Source organism: Bolinopsis microptera, chromosome 3, assembly GCF_026151205.1.
Source record: "Bolinopsis microptera isolate Bmic1 chromosome 3, MBARI_Bmic_1.0, whole genome shotgun sequence".
Classification (NCBI taxonomy): domain Eukaryota; kingdom Metazoa; phylum Ctenophora; class Tentaculata; order Lobata; family Bolinopsidae; genus Bolinopsis; species Bolinopsis microptera.
In genome coordinates this window covers 15,671,844-15,687,356 of record NC_087074.1, presented here as the reverse complement: position 1 = coordinate 15,687,356, position 15,513 = coordinate 15,671,844, and the positions used below count along the sequence as shown (strand labels likewise).

The window sequence follows — 15,513 nt, the reverse complement described above, 5'->3', positions numbered from 1 at the left end:
ACTTCTACTTTGTACAAGTGAATATTTGAATGGACGCTATTTTCACTGCTAGTTAATTCAGAAAACTCACAGCTTCGGTTCAAACCCAAAGATCAAGCTGAACTTTTCAATTCTTTCTTTTATAACCAATTTTCGGATCCTTCACTTTATGACACTGACATCTCCTATGTCAATGATGTTGATTTTTATATTGACTTCGATCATCGGGATGTTCGTAAGCTTCTTTCAAATATCAATTCAAATAAAGCCCATGGACCAGATGGCATACACGGTAAAATTCAAAACATTGTTCCGTAGGTTTAGCTAACCCTCTAACATGCATTTTTCGTGGATCCTACAACAGCGGCTACATTCCACAAGAATGGAAACTTGCAAATGTTGTCCCAATATTTAAGAAAGGTAAGAAAAGTGAGGTTGAAAACTATAGACCAATATCCCTTACTTGTTTAGTCATGAAAGTTTTTGAGCGCATTGTTAAACGTAAACTGCTTTCTTTGACAAGTACCCTTCTTGATCGCAGGCAGCATGGTTTTCTAGAGCACAAGTCATGCACAACCAATATGGTTGACTTTTGTGATAGCCTGGCATTGTCTCTTAACGAAAACATTATCAATCATGTTGTGTATTTTGATTTTGCTAAGACATTTGATTCTGTAAATCATGATATCCTTCTTCATAAGCTAAAGACCTTATATAACATTGATGGTACACTTCTCAAATTTCTTACCAATTACCTTCAAGGCCGTTACCAAATAGTGGTTACTGGTAATGAGATCTCATCTACCCTCTCAGTTAATTCTGGTGTCCCCCAGGGCTCTATCCTTGGTCCCTTACTTTTTGTATTGTTTATCAATGATATTCCTCTTGGCCTTTCGGATAATACTGATATTATTTTGTATGCCGATGATACAAAAATCTGGCGTAAAATACATTCATCTTCTGATAATACTAATTTGCAAATGGATATAGACTATCTCTCTGACTGGGCACTAAGAAACAAAATGCGATTCCATCCAGCAAAATGTAAAGTGCTTATTGTTTCAGGAAAACCATCTTTATCTCCTCCATTCGCATATAATCTTGATGGCTCTCCTCTTGTGTATGTACTATGTAGAGTTAGAAAAAGATCTTGGAGTTGATGTTACTCCTAAGCTAAGTTGGAATAGTCAGTGCGACAGAATTTATATTAAGGCCTGCCAACAACTTGGTATGGTCAGAAGAAATGGCCATATTGTCATTGATCAGAAACGTCGCCGGGCGCTTTACCTCTCCCTGGTTCGTAGCCAATTCGAAAATTGTTCCATAATCTGGCACCCTTGTAATAAATCACTTAAAAGAAAGCTATTAAATGGATTCTGTCTGAAGAGGGCCGCAGTTATCCACCTGAGCAATAATTCAAGAAGTGCAAGCTTGTCGACATTCTCCCTTTGTCTCAAAAGTTTGACTTGAATGATCTTATTTTTTTCCACAAAGTTCTGAACAATTTAATTCCTGTATCGCTGCCTCACTATCTCTCTTTATATCAGGGCACTTCTCGACTAAGACGTTGGTCGTTGCCACCTCGACAGTCTGTCTATTGTGTCATCAATTTTACCTAAGTTAAGTCAGAATTCACACACCATATGTACCTCAAATAGCCCACTGGCAAAATCATTTTTCTACAGAACCCATATACTGTGGAATGGACTCCCTTTACAGGTAAGACAGATTGTGTCTACTAGTCTTTTCAAAGCTGAGGTCACTAAGCACCTATGGAAATGTTTATTGGATAGTGAAACAACAGTCTAGCCTAGTCACTTTGCACCCCATAATATTATTATTTTTGTTTTATTAATTTGTTATGTACCTTTCCTATACTTTCAACATCATCAAACTTCACCCGCACACCTTCTCACACATTAATGACCATATCAGACCTGTATCTAATGTATCTGGAATTTGACGTATTGAAATACCAATTTTGACTCTATATCCACAGTTATTCACCATGGATTTGTTTGTTATTAAATAGTTTTTCATAAATTTTTGGATTTAGATTAATTCGATGTAATGGGTCCAAGTTACTGCGGACATAGTTCACTATGTGTTTACCGTGTTTGGGTGCCCATCATATTTTACTGATGGGGGCGTTATTTTGAACGATTCTATTTTATATTCATCTATTGCTGTACTCTGTAAAATTTGAAAAGTATTTAATAAAAAAAATGTATGGGTTTATGTTCATATGTAGTATCCATAATATGTTCCTACTCCTAGGAAGCTGTTATAAGATTGGTTGTCGAGTTGAACGGTATAAATGCCTTGAAAGGTTGAAGATTAATGGGTGGTAAATTAAATGGAATACCAGAGTTGCGAAAAGTACGCGTATTTCCAGACAGGAAGCCTCCAGCATGTACAGGGCATTAACTTTCAGCTTCTTGTTAATCGTGATTATACCATAGAGTCGCCAAGGTTCATTTATAGTTAAACCTCTTTTATAGCGTGAACCTCTAGTCTATAAGCTAATTACTTTGGACATGCCTGGCATTAAAAGGGTTTGCGCTTGCATGATCGTAAAATCAGTGGCTTTAAATCGAGCCAAATTTCTAGTTCTTTGAAATGGAGTTAGGTGAAGTTAAAATTTGCCTTACTACTATACACGAAACTAGGTTAAGTCCCAATATAATTATAATCTGATAATTGAAAATAACCAAACGATAACTTAATTGATAAACCAAACGATAATATAATTGATGATGTCATAATAATTAACTGCTCACCTCTGTAACCCTCTAATAACTGCCTGATCGTGGCTCTGTCTCTGTATGAACGTACTCTGCATGTGCCCAATCTCCTCTTTCAGCGAACTTCGCGTCAACATTTCTCTATTCAGTGTCTCTTGTAACTGCCTGTAATTTTAGGGTTAAACATTTTCATAATCAATGTATATTCGCTATAGGACCTTATTTATTTTTGGGTCCCAGCCTTTTTTAGATTTGGCTGCCAACCAATCTCCAAATGGGTATTTTATTGTCAAATTTGGCGGCCAAATTCCAAAATTTTCCCGGCAAAATTCAGAATTGGCCGCCAAATGTTTTTAGAGGCCTAAATTAAAAATCGGCTTGCTATAATAAGGTGGAAAAGCGATTGAGAGTCGATTCCGAAAATTTCATGCAAAAATTTTGAAAACTGATTGAGTTATTTCAAAATTGATGAAATCAATTCTGCGAATGTCGCGAACGGAGATACGGGCAATTTTGTTCATTTTTTGGGGTATTTTTTTTCTTTCTTTTTTAAATCCACATTTAAACTGATATAAAGCTATAACTTACAGAGAATATGCAGTTTAGGCTTACTTTTCATATAAAGTAAGTCTTATTCAAAAATATTGATATTTGACCAATTTATGGGACGAAATCTACCAAATTTGGTGCGTATGCCCAAATATGGGCATATGGTTTTTGGCTCATAACTCAGTCATTTTTTGTCCAATCTTGACGAAATTTCATATACGAGTTCTGGAGACCACTAGCTACAAGTAGAGCACCTTAAACCTGGTTTTTGGGCATGTCGAGGGTATTTGGCTGAATTGGGCCAAATTTGGACCAAATATGGGCGTGGCTGCCCCGCGGGCACCGTTTGGCGGTTGGGGTCCGGGACCCCTCAAAAGTTCGGTCACTGGTCCTAGTTTGTTGGTCAACTGCCATCTCGAAATCAAGTTTCACAAAAAAATACCCATTGGCCCCAGAAACAGTTAGTAGAGTTTGAGGATCACCGAATGTATTATGTCAACTATAGAATTTATCTAAATGTTTTCGGCGATATGCCGTTTGTTTCATGTAGTTAAAATGCTAAAATCTTATTTTAAAATAGCCACGACCTTCGCGTTATCAATTTCCGCAGAAATTAAATTGTCAATGATTAATTAATGGTTATATTTGCTTTTGCGGGTAACACGACTCCTGTCCGACAGCGACATCTGTCCGACAGCGGTATCTGTCCGACTCAGGGTACCAGATCGGGGACTTAGTCGAGATACTCACCAATAGCTGCATTGAAGCATTAGGACCCCATAATTTATAACATCGTTCCTTTGCATTCAGTTTCATAAAGGTTTATCTGTTTCAGTCGTGCACTGTTTGCTGTTATTGAGTCTCAATTGATGGCTCTTCCGAGAAAGGTTCTAATTTTTTCTGAATATGAATGTGACAACGAACGTCGCATCGTGATTTACCTACTTTCATTATAACATCGTCATCGCTGAACTGAGTCTATTCATAAAAACAAAAATTTTCTTGAAAATGTTATTAATTATACTAGTACTGTATTAATTATATTAGTACTGTAGTCTGACAGGAGGTTGGAACAGTGGTTTGGAAGTTGACGAATAGTCAATCTACAGGGTGGGCCAGAAAAAAACGATCATTATGATTTGCTTACCATTTCCACATTTTACGTCCCATTTCCACAGTCTCTGACTAATGTAAAATCTGGATTGGAATATTATTTATGAGTCGCATAGATGAAATGTTTTCTTGGGTTAAATTTCTATTTCGTGACTCGTTTGGTGTGACAAGGAAAAGGCTCTTATCAGGAAAAGAGATTCTATGACTTATTTTGTGTCTTAGACAAATAGCTTTTGAAATTTATTTTCCAATATTACTATAATGTACCTATCTGTATTGTATGGTTTCTGCTTATACTTAGTTTAGTGTGGTTTACAATAAAAGATGTTTTAATTTTGTCTTTGCCATATTATAATGAATTATACCTTTGTTCGCTTTTACACATTTGCTCACATCACTCACAGTCACCCGCTCTGACATGGTTAACCACCTTCCTTGTGGTGTTGGTTAATCATATGAGCGGGATATAAATACCTCATTTCATTCCGTGATTGAGTATCATTCGATGGCTCTTCCCAGAAAATTACTGATTTTTTCTAAATGACAACATGATTAATTTAGTGTTTTCAGAAACAAAATTAGAAATTTATCATTTCCCGACTTCGTAACAGAGGAAAGCTAAACAATAGTTTTGTAGAAGATATATATCTAGCTCTGTAAAGCTGTGATATAGATAGATACTCTAACTCTAGTTGTAATAGATACTCTAACTCTAGTTGTAATAGATACTCTAACTCTATTTGTAATAGATACTCTAACTCTATTTGTAATAGATACTCTAACTCTAGTTGTAATAGATACTCTAACTCTCCATCTTCTCTAGGAGCAATGTCAGACACTGTGTGGGATAAAGATATAGACACCTGCTTAGCGGTCGGTCTCATCATTCTCCTGGTAGCTGGGATCGTTCTCAACGGCTTCGCTCAATACTTCCAATACTCGGTGAGAAATCTTTCGTTTTGAAGAGTGGGGCCGGGGAGGCTATTTTGGTAAAGAGTCCGATGGTTGTGAATCTAGCGTGAGAAGGCACGCTTGGCGCTAAAACAGTAATACAGATATGTCATCAAGACAAGAGTAGAAATAATCTTTTTAAACATTTCAGTCAAGATAAAATATTGCATTCATTGTTTTGACTTTCAGTCAATCAAACCCATTTTAAAGCAATTAAAGATCTACCCTGTCTAATGCCAAGTTTTTACTGTTTCACATCATGTATTTGAAAAGGTAATGCGAAGGGATATCACAACACACAGTAGTTACTATTATAATTCTAATTTACGGGAAGCGTTACTAGGGTTCACCAAAACCATCAACCAGAAGGGTAGACAATTTCATACACGAAGCTATTCTACGATTTTGAGGCAACTAAGATCCTCAGGAAATTCGCTTTTTAGTTTGTCAGGTGTAAGATAAGTGTTAAAGTCAGACTTGCTTGTAAATACTCGTTTGAGCAGGTAGCATGATTAAACATCTTCAAACTATCGGAGATTCAAGCTGGTTTTAGAGCGTTTCCGAAGGCCGGTATAATTTTTGAAATCAGAGACGCTGGTATACCCTGCCATCATAACAACCAATCCCTGCCGCATCTGTCCAGAACTCAGGAAATGAAGCAGGGGTGTCATGGCAATGGACACGTGCACAAGCACGAGGTTAACCACGTGCATGTAACTACGGTAACCAAACATCTGATAAGGCTCATCCTTGTCTATATTGGACCATTTGTACCCGATTGAGAGTAGCCACAGGCAGTTACAGAGCAGGTAGACTGAGGTGATGGGGCGGAGAGAGTTGATGGAGGCGTTAGCTAGAGACCTGATCATATTGTTCATATGACGATCTTTTGCTTTCTTTTGTGTATCCGTCATTGTGGGAATGTCCCCTAAGAAGAATAGGGTATAAGAAAGTGAAACTTCACGATTAAAATACATCAAAATCATTATAATCCAATAATTAAAATTGGAATATAGAGCTATACTATAGGTAGGAGTGTGACATTATACGTACCAAGATTTGAAGCAATCCTCATAGCAAACTCCCGGGTAGAAACAGAGAAAGGATCGTACTTTTTCTTAGCCGGAGACTCGCTATGCTGAGGGTCCCTTCTCTTCTTGTAGTCCATCCTGAGGATGAGAACCATGTTGGAGAGCAGCAGGAAGATAGCAGGAACTAGGATGGGGATAGCCTCACACAGTATGAACGTCCATGTCATCTGTTTGTAGTTCTCTTCAGCCACAACCGCTCTGGGTTTAGGGTTCTTCTTCACGGTGGAAAATATCTGGATCATATCCCACTGAGGGGACACCATGTCCGCCACGAAACTGTACTCGCTGTTACTCATGAAGGGTATGATACCAAACACAATGGAGGCTACCCAGCAGGAACCCACTGCTGTTTTGATAGAGACCATGGTGAAGTGAGCCTTGTGGATGGTTGGAAGGTACAGTAAAGCCATCTGGTCTACTGCCACTATTGTGAGGAAAAGAAGTGAGGATCTTCTTGTAACTTCACTGGTAAATCCTACTACCTGTAAATATTTATTTGACACCCTACATCCCTTATAAAACTTATAACAGCTAAGAGGAATCATTGTAACACCAGCTTCTCCCCCGAATACCAAACACTATAAAACCACCTCAAACCTGATAACAACACTATAAAATCATCTCAAACCTGATAACAACACTATAAAATCATCTCAAACCTGATAACAACACTATAAAACCACCTCAAACCTGATAACAACACTATAAAACCACCTCAAACCTGATAACAACGCTATAAAATCATCTCAAACCTGATAACAACACTATAAAATCATCCCAAACCTGATAACAACACTATAAAACCACCTCAAACCTGATAACAACACTATAAAACCACCTCAAACCTGATAACAACACTATAAAATCATCTCAAACCTGATAACAACACTATAAAATCATCCCAAACCTGATAACAACACTATAAAACCACCTCAAACCTGATAACAACACTATAAAACCATCTCAAACCTGATAACAACACTATAAAACCACCTCAAACCTGATAACAACACTATAAAATCATCTCAAACCTGATAACAACACTATAAAATCATCTCAAACCTGATAACAACACTATAAAACCACCTCAAACCTGATAACAACACTATAAAACCACCTCAAACCTGATAACAACACTATAAAACCACCTCAAACCTGATAACAACACTATAAAACCACCTCAAACCTGATAACAACACTATAAAACCACCTCAAACCTGATAACAACACTATAAAACCACCTCAAACCTGATAACAACACTATAAAACCACCTCAAACCTGATAACAACACTATAAAACCACCTCAAACCTGATAACAACACTATAAAACCACCTCAAACCTGATAACAACACTATAAAACCACCTCAAACCTGATAACAACACTATAAAACCACCTCAAACCTGATAACAACACTATAAAACCACCTCAAACCTGATAACAACACTATAAAACCACCTCAAACCTGATAACAACACTATAAAATCATCTCAAACCTGATAACAACACTATAAAATCATCTCAAACCTGATAACAACACTATAAAACCACCTCAAACCTGATAACAACACTATAAAATCATCTCAAACCTGATAACAACACTATAAAACCACCTCAAACCTGATAACAACACTAAAAAAACCACCTCAAACCTGATAACAACACTATAAAACCACCTCAAACCTGATAACAACACTATAAAACCACCTCAAACCTGATAACAACACTATAAAATCATCTCAAACCTGAATGATAGGCATTGTCAGCTTGCCATCGTTCACAGGATCAATAGCAAATCTATTCCCCGTCATAAGTACAGCCAGGGTTAGAGGTGTGACAAAGCAACTATACACCAGATCAGAGGCTGCCATGTGAGAGAGACACAAGTGAGACACACTGCCCTCCTTTTTAACCACGGTGTACACTCTGAAGATGTTGTTTACTATCCAGTTACCCGCTATGGAGCAAAAGAGGAGGACGGAGAGTACCCCAGTGATGGCTACATCGAACATTTGCAGAGGCTCTTCTACTTCTTTACAGGCTTCAAAGGACCTGTTGGTGAAGCAGGTTGTGGAACCTGTTATTAGGTGGTACTTCTCCATCCTGGGCAAGGTATCGGAGTGTGGTTATACAGTAATCGTCTTGTAGCAGGATGTAGTGATAACTGCGAGCTATAGGTGGACCATGAATCTTTTACAAATTCTAAAATAGAAAAACGTTTCAAGAACTGGAATCAAAAATCTATGTCAACCTCAAAACTCCGGAACAGTTGCCAATGACGAAATATTCAAATCGGGATTGCCTTTGAGAAACTAAAACTCTGTGCGCGGATGAATTATGTGCACATTTAGGCAACATAATATATCAGTAAAGGCGAAAGCTAAGACTTATAAAATGACAATGGCCAGTATCAGTCGCCGTGTGAAGCTGTCGTTCTAAACTATATGGTCTAATGATCAATCTCATTTATCTGGCTCAGACACTCTCAATACCTTACATTGATATACTGTATCTGGGACCACGTGGAATGTACATGTTCAAATAAAACACGTGGTTTCTTAAACAAATCACGTGGTTACCATGGTTTCATTGTCTTACACAACCACTGTCTGGTAATGCCAACACCCCTCATATGATTATAATATGTCATATGAGATAACTTAAATAAAGGAAGGTCATTATATTTTCACCGCTACATTCATGCATAATATATTCTCGACGGGGTAAGTAGTAAATGTGTGATTAAAACAGCTACGTGAATTCTTGGGTTTAGGAATTTTGATTTTACAGTACTCTCTAAAACTAAACTTAATTTTTCAGATTCTGAAAAGGCAAGGATTCAGTGCGACAGTCTTCTACTTCTCAATACTGACAGTGGTGGACGTTCTTACACTACTCTTTAGTGTCCCTATAATGATAATGACACTTTTAAAGGGGAGGCAGTGGGATACTAGTGCATCTTTAGAAAGTACGTTACCTAGCAATCTAGTGCATCTTAAGAAAGTACGTTACCTAGCAATCTAGTGCATCTTAAGAAAGTACGTTACCTATCAATCTAGTGCATCTTTAGAAAGTACGTTACCTAGCAATACTAGTGCATCTTAAGAAAGTACGTAATACCTACCAATCAACTGGCCTATCCTCGTGATTCAAATTCGTACTTTATATATATTTTTTAATTTGATAATTCTATATCCAATTCAATGACTTCTATAGAGGTAAAATAGTAAATACTCCAGGGAGAGTTATATTTTGCAAGTAAATAGTTAAATAATGTTTTATATAATAGCTCGTACGTGAATATAAACGAATTTCTCCAAAACTTCGCCTCAACCTAAAATAAGGAGTGTTAAAATATGTATATAATATATTCTCTGAATTTGAAATTTGGTAAAATACTTCAGGAAGAGTTTTGTTTTGGCAGTAAATAGTTTAATCACATATTATATAAATCGTTCGTGCCAATTTCTCCGAAATTTCGCCAAATCTGAAATAACCATTTAAATTCATGGGAACGTGTTACTGCCATAACTGCAAACTTTTAAATAACTAAACTGCCTGATCTAATGGCGCTTACTATTAACTATTGACTGTTTTCTACAGGCGTTCCAATAATTACCCAGCTATTTAAGCTATTTAAACTATTTAGAGTAGACTGCAACATTATCGTATTTCCCCGTCTATACTGACAGTTCAATTCTGTTAAATTTAAATTTACCTTAAAGTCAAGCACATGCCAACTCCTAATCAAACTAACGCACGTGTTCAGGCAGACTGCTGTGCAACGTAACGGGATTTATCCACAACTTTGCGTCACGTGCATCACTATACGTGGTATTGTTAATGGCAGTGGGGAGGCTGTACGCCATGGCTCGACCCTTCCAGTACAGGAGGACCTTTAACAAGGAGCGCTCTTACTGCATGATAGGTATGTGGGGCAATACTACTACTATACTTACTACTACTACTACTAGTACTACTATACTTACTACTACTAGTACTACTATACTTACTACTACTATCTTACTACTACTAGTACTACTATACTTACTACTACTATCTTACTACTACTATACTTACTACTACTATCTTGCTACTACTAGTACTACTATACTTACTACTACTATACTTACTACTACTAGTACTACTATACTTACTACTACTATCTTACTACTACTATACTTACTACTACTATACTTACTACTACTAGTACTACTATACTTACTACTACTATCTTACTACTACTTCTACTGATAATTAATACTATGGTAATACTATGTAGTAAGATAGTATAACCATATTGAATTGGCGGTTGAGATCTCTGATCAAAATTATGAAGGGCCTTACGGTATTTACACTGGAAATGTTAGGAACTTTTAATATACTTCTTTAAACGTATTCTGATCTTCAAATCGATTATAAGTGGCCCGGTAATGATTGGATCGATTTTTAAGTGTATTTTGATTGGCTGACCAATTCTAAATCAGTACACTATAAAATACTCATTTCAGCTGCAATCTGGACAGTACCAGCGCTGTTATCTTTACTTCCCTTTATAAAGGGTAACGAGTACCTGTTCAGCGAGAATGATTGTTTGTGTACTTACAAGATCGATCACGTCCTCACTGTCAACGACCCAAGTAATTTGAAATGTTTAATTAAGTTATCTAAATATTTTGGTGACTCTTTCACGATACTTTCTTTTAAAAAACAGCAAATATTTCTCATAAGATAATGAGTTCCTAATTTCCTAAAGTATAATAACCAAAGTTTCCTTTCAGCGGTACTAACAAACTGGATTCCACCGTACGTTCTGCTGATTATCCTACCAACCACAGTCCCTGGTCTCTCCATCATCCTGCTGCTCTTTGTTACCCTCGTCAAGATGTTCCTACTACACAGAAACAAAGCAAGACAACAGAGGACTAACAGAATCAATGGTAAGGGAAGATAGCAGATACGGGATAACAAGAGAGGACGAGAAAAAGAGGGGGAGAGAAGGAGAAGGAGAGAAAAGGAGGGGGAGAGAGGAGATGGAGAGAGGAGAGGAAGAGAAAAGGAGGGGGAGAGAATGAGAGGGAGAGAGGAGAGGGAGAGAAAAGGAGGGGGAGAGAAGGAGAGGGAGAGAAGGAGAGTGAGAAAAAAGGAGGGGGAGAGAAGGAGAGGGATAGAGGAGAGAAAAGGAGGGGGAAAAGAAAATGGAGAGAAAAGGAGGGGGAGAAAAGGAGGGGGAGAGAAGGAGAGGAGAGAGGGAGATGGAGAGAGAAGGAGGGGGGAGGGAGAAGGAGATTATTCTCCCATTACTATCCTTAACCAGCCGCATGTTGTGCGAAGTGTCTCGCAAATTTTTATTAATTGTTGGTTGCTGTGATCGCCTTCTCGTGCGGAAATGCATAAATTTCTACTTCCTCGCTTACATGTGAGCTTGGTGAAGCATCATGAGTGGGTGATGCCAGGTAACTGGCAGCTTCGTAGTTTTTTATTTGGCTAATTTCTTGGAAAACACGGATTTGACAGATCAGCTAGCTCCCCCGCTAAGGTATAAATGCTCCTCCATTGCGTACATCTCCATTGCGATAATATTTTAATTATTGAATTTATTGTATATTCCATGAGGAGCAGCAGAAAGAGAGGCACTATTTTAATTGAATTGAAAAGCTGGTCCCTTGATACTTAACTTATAAGACGAGCTCCGATTTCAAAAATACTACAAAAACACTGAATCTGAAATAAGAGGATTTACACAGCTATCACGTCCGCGTCCTTAAACAGTATCATTTCTTTCATTTTAGCAAACGTATGGACTTAACATTATGAATACGAGAGAAGTAACATGATGACATTAATAATTTGTATAATCGCGTGTTTTTTACAGGAAAGATATCGTGTAGTTTCGCAACACCCATAATGACGAAAGCTACCAAAACACTGCTGGTCCTAATATTCTCCTTCTCCCTAACATATCTCTGGTGGTGGACCTTCACCATCTGGCAGGTAATTAATTAAGTCATCATTCTACTAATTCTCAATTTCACCATCTGGCAGGTAATAAATAAGTCATCACTTTACTAATTCTCAATTTCACCATCTTGCAGTTAATTGATTAAATGATTACTTTACTAATTAAGAACTTCGCCATCGGACAGGTAATGGCTGTGTTTGCCATATTTTTTCGGTATTTCTAAATTCTAACAAGAAATGCGACTGTATTTATTTTGTGGGCGACCGTTAAATTTCCCGCATCCACAGCGTTTCATATACATGATATAGCTTATTGCAACTCAGTCTTGTGCAAGTTCTAATTTGCGATTTTTCTAAAATTGCTTAACAAATCGGACCTCGAGCTATTCGTTAACCACACTGAACCACATTAGATAAATTTAAGACGGAGATTGATTGCCTGTCACATACGCAAACCAACTTAAATAAGATTAATAGGTCGGTATGGGACAAGGTGTGCACTGCTCAGACATTGGTTCTTAGTATATGGTTTATCTGGTTATTCAGATATTAATCATATCTAAACGACTGTCGGGAGTGGATGCGGCAGATTGTGCTGGTAGTGGTAGTCAGAAACATTGATGAATTTCCCAGAATTAAAGGTGATTTCAATTTCAGCTGCTGACATTGATGGGCCTGAACTCTCTGCTGTCGATAGTGGGAGCAAGAAGGACCTACCTCTACCTGCTCCAGATGACCATGATAAACGTGTACGTGAGTTGCGTAACAGACCCACTTGTATACCTGACCCTGGCTTGTAGACGGAGTGACCTCAAAGGGAACACTACTAAGATGACGGGGGGAGGAGGAGATACCAACCCCAAGAAACGTGGCCGGGTTTACCAAGTAGCAGACATGACAGCAGATCTGGATGCAGCAGCTAAGGAGAAGTACGCTGTGACGTCCCAAGTGACCGCGTGTGAAGGTGATGAGACCATCAGAGAGATGGAGACTGTAGTTAAGGAGAAGTACGTGTCACAAGTAGCTACTTGCGAGGGAGAGGAGGATGAGGACGACACACTGGACCTGGAGGGGATTAAGTCTGACAGGCCACAGAGTCGGAAAGGAATACCGGAAGACAGTTCTGATATGTTCACCTGTACTGAGCTGTAGATTAGAGCCGATTACTGGCACTTAATCGGCTTGCTTTGAAGTGAAATGATCGGCTTTCATAACTCGGCTAGAAATACTCGGCTAGAAAATCGCGTATTTTTGAAAAAACTATCACGTCAAGTCGAAAACGGAATTTGCTTTCCATTAGGTTAAAATACAACGAATTAACAAAAAGCTTAGTGAATATGTTTTACTATGCCAAAGAATTTGTATCGTGGTATGCCGAATCCTCTGTAAGCTTAGCAGCTTAAAGCTTTAAAGGAATCAGATCAAGCCTCTACTGCAGGCTGAACACAAACAAAGGTGCTAGTGGATTATTACAAAGCGAAACTATTTTTAGAGCAAGACAAATTCATAACTTTTCCTTCAAAGCGCCGGTTATGAAAATCTTGGTTCTAAACGGTTTTTAGTATCGCGATCAGAAATGACAACCACCTAGAGCTGTATAAAAGTTTTAGTGAGCGGATATGACATATATGTACACAATTAGATATTACTTTTATGTACATAAATTATGACTCCCGTCTTGCCCCAGTACCTTCGATATATTATGATCCAGTGGTTGTATAAGAGATGAAGGCCACTAGGAGGGACTCAGGTTAGGTTGGAAATAAGGTCATAGTTTGGGTTAGAGTAAGGGCTAGGATAAACTAAGAATTTCTGATGCAGGAAGTTCTTATGCACGACCTCTCCACCTCAGACAGTTGATACTTGATGTGTGATATTGTGGAATTGAATGTATAGACTATAGTGTACTGTGTACGATGGTGGTAATCATTGTAAAATGTGATCCAAATTGTAGACACTATGCCTCATTGCTGCTTTTTGTCCCCGAAGTGGCTAAGGGCCAACAATTTGCACTCTTTAGAGGATCGAATACGTTATGTACGTTTATGTTTCTGAAATTTGACGTATTGAAATACCAATCTATATATCCGCAGTTATTCACCATTGATTTGTTTGTTCTTAAAAATAGTTTTTCATAAAGTTTTGGATTTAGATTAATTTGATGTATTGGGTCCAAGTAATTGCGGACATAGTTCACTATGAGTTTACCGTGTTTGGGTGCCCATCTTATTTTATAGATGGGAGCAATATTTTGAACGATTGTATTTTATATTAATTTATTGCTGTACTCTGTAAAATTTGAAAAGTATTTAATAAAAAATGTATCGGATGTAATCAGTTGCAGTTCCCACAGATTAACGGGTTCAGTGACGTCATAGTGACGTGATCTGATACATCATGTCAGATTCTAAAAACGACAGTGATTGTGATTGCACCCCAGGATCACTTAAGGGGACATATACAAAAAGCTTTTATGTTCTGAACATGCTGTTAACTTCATATTAAGAAAGTATACATCAAAACAATAAGATTTGATACATTAAAAATTATTTTTGAGGACCCGCACTTTCGAAAAAATAAATATTTTCTTTTTCGAAAGTTTTGAAAATTTTGAGAAGTCTGTCACTGTTATACCGATATTTCAGTCGTTTTTAACGTTTTTTTACTGAACATTACTTACACTCCGTACAACATTACTTACACTCCGTACAAGAAGTCCTCCAAAGGATTTTATAATTAAAATATAGATGACGAAGTTACAGACCAAACAAGGTCGAAAGAAGCAAAATTTTAATTTTTGTAAAAATCAAAGTTGTATATTTTACCATTCACCCAGGTCGTGAGATATCGCTTTAAAAATTCTTGTGAGTGTAGCTGATGATCATATCCAACTTTTTGGAACAGGATTTCTCTCAGTTTTGAGTTTTAAGGTATGAAATGTAGCCTAAATAAAAGATTCGTCTTACCAAGACGAATCGTCTTACCAAGCTGATTACGATCCTGTAAAAATTATTTCAAAAAAACTGAAACTTTTTGAGTTATAGGCATTTTAAGCCTTAAATCTGCCATGTTTGGCCCTTTTTTACGATGAATTTTACTAAGACGTTTAGGCTACATTTCATACC

General features: G+C 37.5%; 2 protein-coding genes across 4 annotated transcripts in view; both read right to left on the bottom strand.

The window, feature by feature from the left end:
- LOC134813636 (sorting nexin-29-like) overlaps nt 1–15,513 on the bottom strand; it is a 69,945-nt gene that overhangs the window by 31,131 nt on the left and 23,301 nt on the right. For all 3 annotated transcript variants that reach the window (XM_063821515.1, XM_063821517.1, XM_063821516.1), the window contains exon 15: nt 2,760–2,888. In XM_063821515.1, the coding sequence (XP_063677585.1) occupies nt 2,760–2,888 (129 nt within the window). The remainder of the gene's footprint in view (nt 1–2,759; nt 2,889–15,513) is intronic.
- On the bottom strand, nt 5,447–8,636 carry LOC134812942 (uncharacterized). The gene is made up of 3 exons (XM_063820562.1): nt 8,173–8,636; nt 6,390–6,909; nt 5,447–6,264 (listed from the first exon to the last, which is right to left on the bottom strand). The coding sequence occupies exons 1-3, from the start codon at nt 8,527–8,529 to the stop codon at nt 5,864–5,866; spliced, it is 1,278 nt and encodes a 425-aa protein (XP_063676632.1). The 5' UTR covers nt 8,530–8,636; the 3' UTR covers nt 5,447–5,863.